The 13,963-nt window shown below is 37.1% G+C and overlaps 1 protein-coding gene across 2 annotated transcripts in view; it reads right to left on the bottom strand.

The window, feature by feature from the left end:
• Positions 1–253: 253 nt before the first annotated feature.
• rsph9 (radial spoke head component 9) overlaps positions 254–13,963 on the bottom strand; it is a 47,907-nt gene continuing 34,197 nt past the window's right edge. For both annotated transcript variants that reach the window (XM_041252754.1, XM_041252753.1), the window contains exons 2-5: positions 12,871–13,036; positions 12,272–12,401; positions 11,509–11,655; positions 254–913 (exon numbers count right to left, since the gene is read on the bottom strand). In XM_041252754.1, coding sequence (XP_041108688.1) covers positions 753–913; positions 11,509–11,655; positions 12,272–12,401; positions 12,871–13,036 — 604 coding nt within the window. In that variant the 3' untranslated portion in view covers positions 254–752. The remainder of the gene's footprint in view (positions 914–11,508; positions 11,656–12,271; positions 12,402–12,870; positions 13,037–13,963) is intronic.

Here is a 13,963-nt window from a genome sequence, read left to right as displayed (position 1 = left end):
CTTCCTGTACCGTCAAATCAAAGTAATCAGATGCGTCACTTCAAAGATAATTTCATGAAACGCGAGACGGTACCACAGATCCTAATCAAAGGAAAACTTTTTTTATTATCAGTCTTTATAGAACAACAAAAGCTAAATGCAGATTGTTTTTAACTCACTCTGGATTTATCACAGCAATAACCAGCACCAGCGTTGAAGCAAGTTATAAATTAGGCTGAAAAACTGTCACATCTAAGGTATTTTAGCTGTGTAATTTAATGAAATTGGATCCACCACCCCTTATTATCTGTAAGAGCTTCTCAATCAGCAATCAATCCCAAGTGAAACAGCAGAAATCCAGTGTTCATTTAAAAAAAATAAAAGAAAAAAGAAAAAACACGTTTTTGAGGACATGCCAGGTAAGTCTTAGTCTTATAGCAGTTAAGGGCTTAAAGGAGTTCAGAAGTGACCTAACAAAAGGCTAATTTAAGTACTATATGTGTGATATTTTCAAATGTATTAACTTAGGTACAAAAATACTTAAAACTTGAATATTACCACACTCGTAGGTTTGTAACAAAAGAAAAGTACAACAAAAAGAAAATTTTTACTACAACATAAAACTAAGCAAGTTTACAAAAATAGGAACATAATTATTACATTATTAGATATGTTTATTCATACAGAGTCAATGTGCCATTTTTTTTTATTTGATAGTATATAAATAAATGGGTAAACAGTGCTGATATCAATAACCATACTGCATTGTGCGGCTACAACATGAAAGGAAGGTCTATGTTCTTCAGCCCTGTTCCCATGTAAATGTAGCCATGCTGGGGGGTCATTGGGATGTGAAAAAATGTGAGACCCCCCCAGAGTAAACTCCTGAGCACGAGCACACTGCTGCCTTTCTCAAACTGCAGACTCCAGGATCCTGAAACGAAACAACAACAGAAAAATGTGTTTGAACCCTAGATTTCCAAATAATACATAACATAGTGTAGCATGCCTCTTTAGTTGGTGTAGTGTGGCTGGAATAAATAGTGTGTTGCCAGAAGCTAGGGTTAATTGAAATGCAAGACTGTAAATTATTTAAAGCAGGGTGGGATAAATTAAAAGTTTAATATTATTGTTATGGAAGCTATTGAAGTTTCCAACACTGCAGAAACCCAGTTTCCAAAAATAATTTGTGTAAATCGGTCAAAAACAAAGAAAAGAAAAAATCTGAAGAACAAAAAACATGTAGTGGCCCATATACAGTATTATAAATTCACTATTCGGAAAATGTGGACATTTTTCAGTTTAACTAGCTACAGTGGAGCTCAGATTTGACATCCATACTTCTGCTGCTAGAGTATGTCTGTTTAGTTCATAGTGTAACAGAGCAACAACAATGTTTGTGTGAAGGCTTGTGTGACTGCAGCTGAAACTTTCTTTAAGGACAGATGCCATGGTCTGATGAAGTGCACGCAATGGTAAACTACTGAAGAATGTAAAATCAAATTAAACATTGTGGGCAGTTTTAAAAAATTTAAACAGCACAAACTAAAACATCACAATGGTTGTATTTAGCAATTCAAAAGCCAATTAATTTTGCATCTAGTTGCTGACTAGGTATCTAGATATCTAATAAATAAATAAATAAATAAATAATAGCAGCATCAATGATGTCATCAAGCCTTGGTAATGTTCAAAACTAGAAACACTGACATTTCAAGTCTGTCTATTCTGTGGCAGTGGGGGGGGGGGGGGGGGTTAAGCCCCTTTAATAGGCTATTCCAAAATCTGGAAGGTGCAGGCATTAGAACACCATCATTGTAACTTGGCTGAGCCCAAGCAATAGAGGGAAATGATTAGATAATGATAACGTAAGAGAGCAACATTAAACACCCTTTGGGTCACCATAAACAACTACTGATATCTGAAACTGCTTAGTCTACATACTGTGTGGTAAGCCCTTTATCAGTGGCACTGCATAGGCTTTGATTACTTAAAAGCCAAGAAGGCAGACAGTCTGAAATGAATAAATAATTGAACTGCGTGTGGATCTTACGTCATTCCAAGCAAAGCATCATCTGTTAATGGACAACTAAAATGCATGCCATAACTGTAATCATTTCATTCATGCCTTTGAGTTATGTGATGAATTACCTGTTCCTTTTCTAATATACTGTAAATGCCCAGTGTGATGAACATACTTTAACTAGTATTACAAAAAATGATGTTGATATTTAGAAAATTATTAGCTTGTTAATTACACTGTGAAACAATTTATTTTTTTTTTTTTTTTGGTTCCTGGGTAGTAAGTGTTATTTCCTAATTGCTTATGCCTCAAAAGTATAGAAAATGGCTATTATTCCCCACAAACTTTGCTTTTGTGACCAGGACAGTGATATTTTGAAATTTACCTATTTTCCAGAACATTCCAGATAGATTCAGTGCTGAGTAAACTTGGAGTAACTTCTAGAACTTTCTAGAACTTTCCAGTAATATAAATAGTAGTATAAATACAGGGGCCTTAAGCCCACCAGTTCAGTTTAGTTCCAGCTGCCTAAGTGGATACATATCTGCATCTTTCTGAGATGGCATCAAGAGGCTGCAATGGTGGCATTCCTGATGGGTCTCCAAGGCGGTTTTACTAAGTTTCCCTGCTATCTTTGCCTTTGGGACAGCAGGGACACCAAGGCGCACTACCACAGGCGGGACTGGCCACAGCGGACCGAGTTCTCTGTGGGGAGGAACAACGTCAAGTGGGAGCCACTGGTGGACCCCCGGAAGGTGCCGATGCCACTACTGCACGTCAAATTGGGCCTTATGAAACAACTTGTCAGAGCTCTAGATAAGGAGTCGGCAGCCTTCAAGTACCTTCAAGACTTCTTCCCTAAGCAGTCTGAGGCAAAGGTCAAAGCCGGTGTCTTTGTGGGACCACAGATAAAGAAGATCCTGGAGTGAAATGAATTCCCCAAGAAGCTCACATAAGGAGAAAGCGGCTTGGAACAGCTTTGTCGCAGTGGTTCGGAGCTTCCTAGGCAATCAAAAGGCCGAAAACTATGTGGAGCTGGTTGAGACTCTGGTGAAGAACTACGGCACAATGGGCTGTAGGATGTCCCTCATCTTGATAAATTCAAGGAGAACATGGGAGCGTACTCGGAGGAGCAAGGCGAGCACTTCCACCAGGATATACTGGACTTTGAACGCCGCTACCAAGGACAGTATAACGAGAACATGATGGGAGACTACATTTGGGGGCTGATTCGTGAAAGTGATTTACAGTATAATCGTGAATCCCGAAAAACTACTCACTTCTAAATCTTTTGTAGTCATTTTTGTATTACTTTAGTATAAATACATGTTAATTTTGATTCATATGTTGTTTTTTTCTGACTTTATGTGAACGAGAAGACCGTTTTCTCATTGGAAACAGGTACATTCATCACTGTCCTGGTCACAAAAGCAAAGTTTGTGGGGAATAATAGCCATTTTCTATACTTTTGAAGCATAAGCAATTAGGAAATAACACTTACTACCCAGGAACAAAAATTGTGTTACGTAGTTTTATTATTTGCAGATAACATAACCTGTAGCAAAAAAACACCTTAATACTGCTTCACCCCCCTCTGCCTGCTTTGAAATTGACACACTAAGATGTTGTGACACTTAAAAAAAAAAAATACAACAGTGAAGTTTCTGAGAGCTGTAACAGTTAAAAGGTTATTGTTTTTACTAGGTACACACTGTATAAACACTGCTCAGCAGGCTGTGATACGATATCTTCATACTTCAGTTTGTATTCCTGCTGTATTTACTTACTTGCAAGACTTCAATATCTGGAAATGATAGTCTTAGCTACATTGATTACATTATGCCTTTGAAGAATGTCTTGGAAAATGGTATTTCACTTTAAACATTGTAATATATTTATAGTATTACCAGTAAGTGCTCTAAATGTGCTAAATAAAGAAATAGTGCATTAATGATTAGACTACACAAAAATGAAGACAGTGGTATCCATGGTTGCCAAAATAAACATTTTCTAAGCAGCTTTTTATACTTTATGAAGAGATGTTGAAAACTGCTGAAAGAGGAAATTTTCTCTGCTAAAGGCACAGAAAAAGTCCCCAAGACTGAAGAAATTATTGCCAGAGTAGCTTTTTTATATAAATTATGACACCCACAAAGAGAAACCCTATCAACAGAAATGCAACAACATAACTAAAAGTGTTAGCTATTATTGTGAAGTCAAATTTACGTGGAACACAAACTGCTCCAGGTTCCCTTTCAAGTACGAAATGTAACCATTACCCGAATCCTGAAAATTGTATACCAAAGCTGCTCACCTGGCTCTGATGCCCCCGAGGTATCACTGCGCCATTTTTCCTTTCAAGACTGACCTGATCGGAGAGCCCTGTTCAGATAAGTTCTTTGTTGCTTCTATCTGTATATATTTTGCATTTTTTGTGTTTTATGCAAATTACATGTGATAGTTAAACTAATCCCTGTAATAATTTTGCACTACAACCTGTTGCTAGTTACGTCCCACTGCGGCCTTGTGCACCGCTTGAAGCCAGCAGCTCGAGTCACTCCTTCCCAGGGATCCAGCAACATAAGTCGTCTGACTGTGCTCTGCCCCCAGGCTGTATAGCTCCGACTGGAGCTTATTTTATTTCTCATTTTTTATTTTTAGCACTACTCGAGGCATTTTATATAATTTAATTACTGCTTTTTGTTGAGCAAGTTTTTCTCGTTATGTTTTTTCTGTTTTCACAGATACTACCCGCAGTCCTGTCAGCAACGTGGTGCTCAGCAGCACTGCACAGGACTGAGATACTCACTTTGGTTTGTTGTTGCTTGCAATTATAATCACAGTATCTCAATGCCATTTTGGTGACAGCTTTTTAGAATCACCATTACGAACATTACATATAAAAGGCAGCCGCTGGGCCTACAAAATTGAAAAAAAAAAAAATCATAATTGCAAGTGTGAAGTTAGTTTTCAGGTTTGCTTTAGCGGAACAGGCTCTGCAAGGCTCCACTTCGCCTGCCCAAAAGCACAAGACTGGGCCGGTTACATTTAACTAGTATAATATATATATATATATATATATATATAGTGCACATGGCTTCTGTTTCAAGAATCCAGGAAAATGGGCTAGTGTGCCAAAAAGCTGAAAATGTATTTACAAACCATTTTTTAAAAACATAACTACAAACTAATTCTAACTTTCCCACCGCATGTCATATTTGTTGTACAGTCAGACTCTGAGACTGCGTACCGAAGTGCTGTGTTGATGGTAGTCATTCCCATGACATGGCAAATCTTTTACAAATCGAGTTTTCTACAACTAAGCAGCACTGAAAGCAATAAATCATAAAGAAAGCAATTATGGGAAAAAAATGAAGACTAACATTTAGAGTGAAGGCTTCATCTGGCTTCATTATGACAGTAAAAAAACAAAGTAACGGTCTGCCTTGTTTGGCATCAGTTTCCTAGACTTGCAGATAAAACAGCAGCTTTATTAGTTGTGAATTCAACATTTTGTTTACATCATATCCAGCCTCAGAGTAAGATGTCCCAATGGACACCCAGATACGCAATCAAATTGTCTAACTTTTTGATTTGGGATCCGATGTGTTCAGGTGAAAAATGCCATTCACAATCTTTCCAGGACTCGCTTGATATCGCTCAACAAGATTGGCACTCACTTGGGTGAGGCTACACAAGCGACAACGCTCTAAGAAGGATTGTTATTATTTTGTATTATGAATATTGTTTTAATAGTGTTTATTGTTAGGATTAGGGATGGTCATTTCTAATCGTTTCCTATTTGAATACACAGGGTGCAACATTTTTGTATATTCGATTACCCAAACTCTGGTCCCTTACGCTACCAAGTATAAAAGGCAAATGCGTGTGTACAAGCAGACAGCATAACAGTGTAAGCAAGTAAAGTTTGGCCAGGTTCACAAAGTGAACAAATAATGTCCAAGACGATATATTCAATACCCTATTTCCTTAGGCACAAGTTAGTCCTTTTGTTTACTAAATTAAACTACAGTGCTCAATAAGCAGCAATGTCACAGCGCGTATCTCTTCCAATTAAAGCAACAGTAACATAATATTGCGCAAACCACCAAACAATAATTTTTGCTGTAGTGTATTGAGAATAAAATAACACCTATCGTATAGCAACATAAATATTCCTCATCTGTTTAATTCTGTTTAAATAACAAATAATATTTATAAAATAATCATAATAGTGTAAATATTGTAACCTGGCCAAAACAATAGAAATCCATTCACAGAAAGTCAACAGTAGATGTTTTACATTGAATTGCAGTTCAGAGTTAAAAAAACTCCTTTTCAACTCCAAGTATCTTGCCTTTTCTTATAGTCACTATAGTGTTCTGCTTAACATTTAGTATGTCTTTATATTCACCATACCGTTAAATCACCTTTCTAATTTTGATATTACCCAAGTTAGGGTTACTTCTTTTAGCACTTGCTACATTATTTCAGTTCACACATTCAAAGTTTGCCTGTGCCATGCTCCCAGAACCTGTTTCACGACAGGCTAGCAAAAGCTGCAGAAGCTGCTGTGTACGGGGATCTTAACATTAGCTAAAAACAAGGCAATAAAATTGGCAACATTTTCAAACAGAACACGATTACTGTTGCTATTACAAGCATTGCATAATTAATCAGGGTCCTTTAATATGCAAGCAACAACTGGTTTAAGACTCACATAACATGTTAAGCGTCAGCATTAAAAAAATAAAATAAAGACGTGTTTGCTTCTTCTAGTAGCTAATGCATAGGGTTTTTTTTTTTTTTGTGTGTACTCGAATATGTAATGTGCTATATTTGTTTGTGTAATCGTGTATTTGACTACACTGACCCATCCGTAATTAGGATTATTATAATTCAGTTTTAGCGTTGCTGTGACCATATGGTAACAGCTTGGTTGCGGGTTTGCTTGTGAAAAAATTTGTATAATTTGTACACATACATTTTCAAATCTTGAATACAGTATTTTCATTTTCTGACAAGCACACAAATGTGTGCATGTTTAATGGCTGAAGTAACATATATTGAAAGGCTTCATTTAGCCACTTTCTTTTGAGACATGGGCTCTCTTTGGTTATGTTAGAAAAACACTGAAAATAAAAACCGTCATGAAAAAATATATAAATATATTGGGCCAGAAAAAATGATGCTAGACTTCCGGAATTCACTTTCATAAACTTGCGTGGCTCTCTAGAAATATACTCGGAGTGTCTGTCTAGCAACAGAACGAACATATGAAAAATATATAAATAAAAACTACTTGTCCGACGGGCAAAGTATAATGGCAAAATGTGTAACTCACACAAATCTTGTTGTCCCAGGTGTTGGGCGATACGAATTACACACCCCTGAAACAGCATTCTATTCGAATAATTAGCAACATATTGCATAGCTTTAACTAATAGTTACACAAGTTCTCATTATTTCACCAACAGTTTTATGAGGATCATGAACCAGCATTCTTTTTCAAAAATGTAGACTCATTTCAAACTATATTTCCAATTCTACCCTTTATATTTATCCTGATGCAAGATTATTATATATATATATATATATATATATATATATATATATATATATATATATATTATAATATATATATATATATATATATACATACCAATTAATGTTAAATGGTTAATTACCAATTCACACTATCACCTCCTTGTATTAGGAATACATGAAAATCTACAGAACCACTTATTTTGATCATAGCCAAAGTAAATGTCTGTGTCCTAGTTCATTGTATATTTGACAGATATATAATAAGCTATGTTTCCATGTGTGACAGAGAAAGAATGGTTATTGGTGTTAGATCTCCCTCCCGACTTGTGAGGGCGCTGGGTGGCCTGACAATTAATTCCCAGGGTTCGGTGGAAATCGACCATCTAGAAAGATGGCAGAGCTACAGTACACTAAATCATTGATCCGGAAGGGAAACGGTGTGGCATCTGCGGATCGGAGGAGCATTTGCACTTGTTAATCAAGGGATCATGGTTGATGATATATAAGGGGACGTAGTGATGTGATCTGTTCCTTTGTATGATTACGCTAAACCCAGAAGGACCAGTATAAGAAAAAACTGTGAGTGTTTTGTTTGTTTGTTCAATGTGTCTAAAACCTGTTTGTTTGTGTGTTTAAGACTAGACGGCTAACACATTCCGGAGCTGTCACTTAAGGCCAGTACAAAAAATCCGGACATCACTGCACCATTGTTTCACGTAATAAATTGTACTTCACCACAAGCACTGCAGCACTCACTTTGGACTTGTGACCGTGTGTGTGTCTAGTTGTGTTTAGTACTGTGCTTATTATTTGCGGGACTGCAACCCTTTACTATTACTGAGCAATACACATTGCTGTGTATTGCCAGCTCTATATTTTTTACTGCTTGGTCATCAGACCATTGGATTATAAATAAAAATAAATAATTTCACCCCTACTTTGTTGTCTGTCTGTATCATTGGATTACTGCACCTGCACTGACCCTGCTCTACAGCTGCACACTAATTACCACTTTGCCACACCATGTTACTAACTTGTGATAAAACTACATATTTTATGTTCTACTAACATATAAACAAAAAATGGCCAGTTTCTTTTCTCAATTGGCTCATGGTTTGATAGCAATAATATATCAGGACACTACTAAAAATTCAAAGTATATCCTCCCTCTTTGTCCACTATTTTATATGATACATGCCTAAATAATAATAAAAATAATAATAATAATAATAATCGTTTTTTAATTGGTTGTAACATAATTTGGCAAACTCCTGTTGATATACAGATCACAAACTTTCTGCACACCCATATACAGCGTGATTGCACAGGACTGTTGGGAAATGTCTGTCAAGCCAACACATTTATAAGCAACTTTATAATTCACTGTAGCAACAACCTAAGCAGCACTGAGTTATCTCAGTTCAACAATAATAGTGTACATTGGAAGACATTCAGACCCATTTACCAAAACATACTGATTTTACTGCCATTTACAGGTTGCTGTTACATGTTTAAGCATGTTTTTCAGTCCAACTCCTATTAAATAAGTCACAAAAGAGGTATTTTCCAATCATGTTTGTTTTTGTATACCTCCAATTACAGGATCAACATTCTGCAGAATAGAAGACCTGAAACAATCTGTTTTATTATCACTGAGTTTGGCTGTAAGAAAAAAACAGTTAATGATGATGCTATGTTCACGATGATGCTATGTTCTTGTCTATTCCTTGTAAATGAAACAAAATAATCACCCATCCCCAGAGGACCAGGCTGGGGGTAGAGCTGCCACCACAAATCTCATACAGAACCAGAAGCTTCTGGCAAATTCACTATGTCGCCCTCGGCTAGATTGATGGATGACACAGGGCAATTCCAAATCAGTAATACCTGCAAGTACTGCTTGGACATAGACCATAATCTGCCATCTCCTGAACAATGAATACTGTAATATATCAGTTCACAATCCAGTATTACGACACAAAACATATCTGTGAACCACTTTTATTGGTAGAAAATTATTAAATTGATCTGAATGATTAACCTAGACAGTGCTCTATGTTATTAATCAGCTTGTTTCCTGTCTGTGATATGCTTGCCTGGTAGTTTTAATTGTCCAATTGCTTAACTGGCTCTGAGCCTTTCAAATTGAAAGAAGTGGAGTTATATCACTACTTCCTACAAGGGTCATTTAGATTTACAGTTTACTAGAATACTGGACATACAATAGCTCCAAATTACATTTGTTATTGTTGATTTTTTCCTACACATACATTTTTTTTTTAACACTCCCTGTCCTTTAAGCCAATTTCCCCAAATATATATACTTCATTTTTAGCAACAAAAAAGTTTTGGTTCACCCAGTGTTATCACTGCTGTACTGTTTTAATTGTTTTACGTGGTTACCAGTACATCTGTATAGTGGAAATATGACATAGTTTAAAATGCAGTGTTCAACTTTAAAAAAAAAACAAAGTTTAAAGTTCCCAGGATCACAATGTTCTTGAACAACTTTATGTTTTGTTTTATGTATATAATGTGTTTATACAGCTGTACAATTAAAAAGTTGTCCTTTTTGCAAAAACAAAAAAATATATATCTCAGTGATATACTGTAGTATATAAGATTTTGATGGAAGTGCATTACATTTGTAAAAATGCTTTGGAACAAATGTGGTCTTTTCACAGCTTTTTAAACACCCCAATGCCAAACGTATAACGTCACTTCGACTTGAAATATAGAAAGATATGTGTAATTTCTCTGCTTCTACTGCAGAATTCAGCAGGCACATACTGATATTTGCCTTGATCTCACGCCCTACCTATCTGATCATGTCTTGTTTTTTAAATTAACATTTTTACTTTGTTTATTTTATTCATAGTTTGTTGTGCTACCATTGTGCAACAGGCAGTATCACAGTACAGTCAGTAGCTGAAGTATAATTTCAATTTAAACTAAATTAAATTCTGTGACATGTATCATACAACAAATATCTTGCACATAATGTATATAGTGAACTAGCAAAATTGAAATTTTTGCCAATTTAACTGTTTTGATTATGACCATCTCTAACAGGGGAGATCTGCGCTGACTCTTCTGGCACATTCATAGTGCTGCAGGAAGAGGGCAGCAGCCTTACAATATTGCCTGTCGGTCAAGGCAGTGACATGGAGAGGTGGGAGAGAGGGTGTGTGGCTCTCCCTCTCTCCGAGTGGCTGAGAGGCGGGCTTTGGGAATTGCTGGCCCTATAAAGATTACGCTCCGTGTTCCATTGGGCTGCCCCTTTAAGACGAAACTAGCCTGCTTTCGGAAGCTGGGCTGCCGGACCAAGCACAGCCAGCAAAAGCAAAAACCAATAAACGAAACTGAGAACCATTAATAAGTTAAAAAGAGAAAGAGTGTGGAGACTGGGGAATCCCTGGGCAGACCCTGAACGTGTGTAGGTGGAGGGAACACAATAGTGTAGAACGGAGACCCGGGCCGTGAGGATAGCGATAGTTGGGGTGACGCTGCCGAGTGCAGCACTTTTGTTTGGTAGTTTTATTACCGTGTTTTAGTTTCCCTTTTTCTTTCGTCTTTTGTTTTCATTATTATTTCACCACTTGCATGTGCACTGGACCCTGTGCCTAGATTGGTAAACCCGTGGTCCTGAGTACTGTTGGCAGTATCCAGGCCACGGACAGCAGCGCCCTCAGCAGCAGCAGCGCCCTAAAATAAATCATTGCACTGAGAAAATAAAACCGGACACCTGTGTGGTGTTTCCAAATACATCTTTCTGTCTCCCATGTCAGTGAATACCCACACCCTTCCACACCATCATACAAAACTTTACATCCTCTTCTGGGGTAGAACCATCAGTCAATATTAGAATTCAGAAACACTGATATTAGGCGACAACCTGGTTAATCTGCAGAAGTACTGTTGTGTGTCACTAAATAATCCATATATTGCTTAATTATTACCTTTTGGTATATCATTCTCCAGTGAATCCATGAAGTCCATTGATGGATCCAAGTCAGCTTTTTCCAAAAGGGATTTCTGCTTAAGGTGAACAGGTTCAGCAAAGTGGAAATATGAGCTCAGCTTCCCTGCATCTGATACAGACAGACCTAAACAATAATAATGGAAATGTTTAGGTCAATCCCCTCATATAGCAATATTTATGTTTTGGTGGTATTTACAAGAGTAAAACAGGTAAACATTGGGATATATTATAATACTTAAATGAATCTTGGCCATAGGAATGCCAGATAACAGGGGGCTCCCGAGCGGCACATCCAGTAAAGGCACTCCGCTTGGAGTGCAGGATGCGCCCTATAGCCTGGATATCGGCACAGTTCGAGTCCAGGCTATGCCACTGCCGACCGCAGCACACAATTGGCCGAGCACCGCCCGGGTGGGGAGGGCCTCGGTCAGCCAGGGTCTCCTTGACTCACTGCGTACCGGTGACCCCTGTAGGCTGGCCTGGCACCTGCGGGCCTGTCTATAAGTTGCCCAGAGCTGCATGGTTCTCCAACGCTGCACCTCTGAGGTGTCTGCATAGTGGGCCTGCAGAGTGAAAAGAAGCGGACGGCAGACGACACATGTTTCAGAGGATGCGTGTGTCTGTCAGAGTGGTGGTGGCAGCGGTGAGCAGGGTTGAAATAAAAATAATTAGGCTTTCCAAATAGTGGAGAAAATGAGAACAAATAATTGGCAATTCCAAAAAAAGCAATGCTACTGTACCTTCAAAACTTCTGTTGGTGTGGACATGACCGTGTGGAGTCTTGATATATGCTCCTCTTGGAACTACTGCCGCCTCTTTGTCTATCAGTGATATGGCAGCTGCAAGCCGCTGTTCTTCTTTAATTTTTACCTGAAAAAAAGTATTTCATTAAAAAATAAATTACATTCTTACATTTTATAGTGTTGCAACAAACACTGTGTAATTTAAAGTATGCGTACGGCTAATTTGTACCTGCAGATCTTTTAATATAGTACCCATATAGCAGGTTATTTAGGTCATACAGTGTAAAATATTGCAAATGGTTTCATCCTTTAACAACACAATCAGTGTTAGACATGAAATTAGAATAGTTTTGCAGACATGCGAAATACTATTTATATATGTGCAGTTGTTTATGATTTGGAAGGCTACCAACAAATAATTAGAAAAAGATTTTTATTCTGAACCATTAACCATTTACCTTCTTGTTTGTCATACAGGAAAAAGCCGCTTCAAAATGTACCCAATGAAAGCTCTCTGTGCAACTACAATGTCCACTGTCAGTCACACAACTTAAGATACAGAAGCTGGTATTCTGGTCTTTTTACTTTGTACTTACAGTAATTTCCTCTTCCTGAGCCTCATGTCCTTCCTCATCCTTACTCATCTCAATATGTTCATAGTCATGTGAAGGATCTCCCAGGAAAAGGCCTTTGATTACAGATGTCTCATCTATCATGGTCTTTGTTGCAGGAGGGAGCAGGTTCCATTCCATGCAGTTCAAGCTATGGTTATGGAAATAGATAATAAACATTCTGCACATATCATTGAGTGCTAAATAAAATACCCATTAAACCTCAGAATATATCTCATTGTTAAAATATGTTTTTTTCTTGCAAGGGTTGTCACAGTAAAAATGCATCATAACATGGAAGCAACAGCACATTTTCATAGAGAATAAAGTAGTGTTGTAACTGCTCCTCACTGCAATACCATTTTTTTTTTTTTTTTTATACTTTTAAAGTTATTTTATTCCTCACAAAAATGACTTTGTAAGCATTTGTTTCATGTTTGGCAGGGCTTATTCTACCACACATCATATAGATAATATTTCCTGAACTTAAATTAGCACAGGTTTCACTATATTCCTTTTGTTCTTTAATGTGTTAATGATTTAATGCAATTAATTCTTCAATATTATTAGTAATAGACGGAATGTACTGTGGGTATGGTATTTTATTTAAGGGTTCTCCTTGCTACAATAGCCTGTCAAAAGATCCATACTATTACTTGCTGACTTAATAAACTATACAAAACCATAACTGATTGACTTAAAGCAAAAAGCACCTCGTCTGGGTACACCCAATTTGAGGAATTTTAATTTCTGTAATATGCGCTTTCCTAAGACCCTGGAAACAGTGTAATATAAAGAGGGCATGTGTGGGGAAATAGGCCTAATAATTTTATTATACCGATTATAGCGGGACAATAATGACATGTGGAGTGTCCAAAATGTTTTAATAACTTACTGCAACATCATCATCAAAAAATAGCAATACTCAGTTATAGTGAGATATGAAATGCATGCCACAGTGAAGAAACCCATCACATATTTACTTATATATTTGCATTCTTGTGGGCTGTATACTGTAAATAATGACCAGATAATCTCTTAATTCTAGACCTTTTGGCATAGTACAAGACACTACTGT

This window comes from Polyodon spathula, chromosome 6 (assembly GCF_017654505.1).
Source record: "Polyodon spathula isolate WHYD16114869_AA chromosome 6, ASM1765450v1, whole genome shotgun sequence".
Taxonomy (NCBI): Eukaryota; Metazoa; Chordata; class Actinopteri; order Acipenseriformes; family Polyodontidae; genus Polyodon; species Polyodon spathula.
Note: the sequence above shows the minus strand (reverse complement) of the source record. Positions and strands in the feature narration are given on the sequence as shown.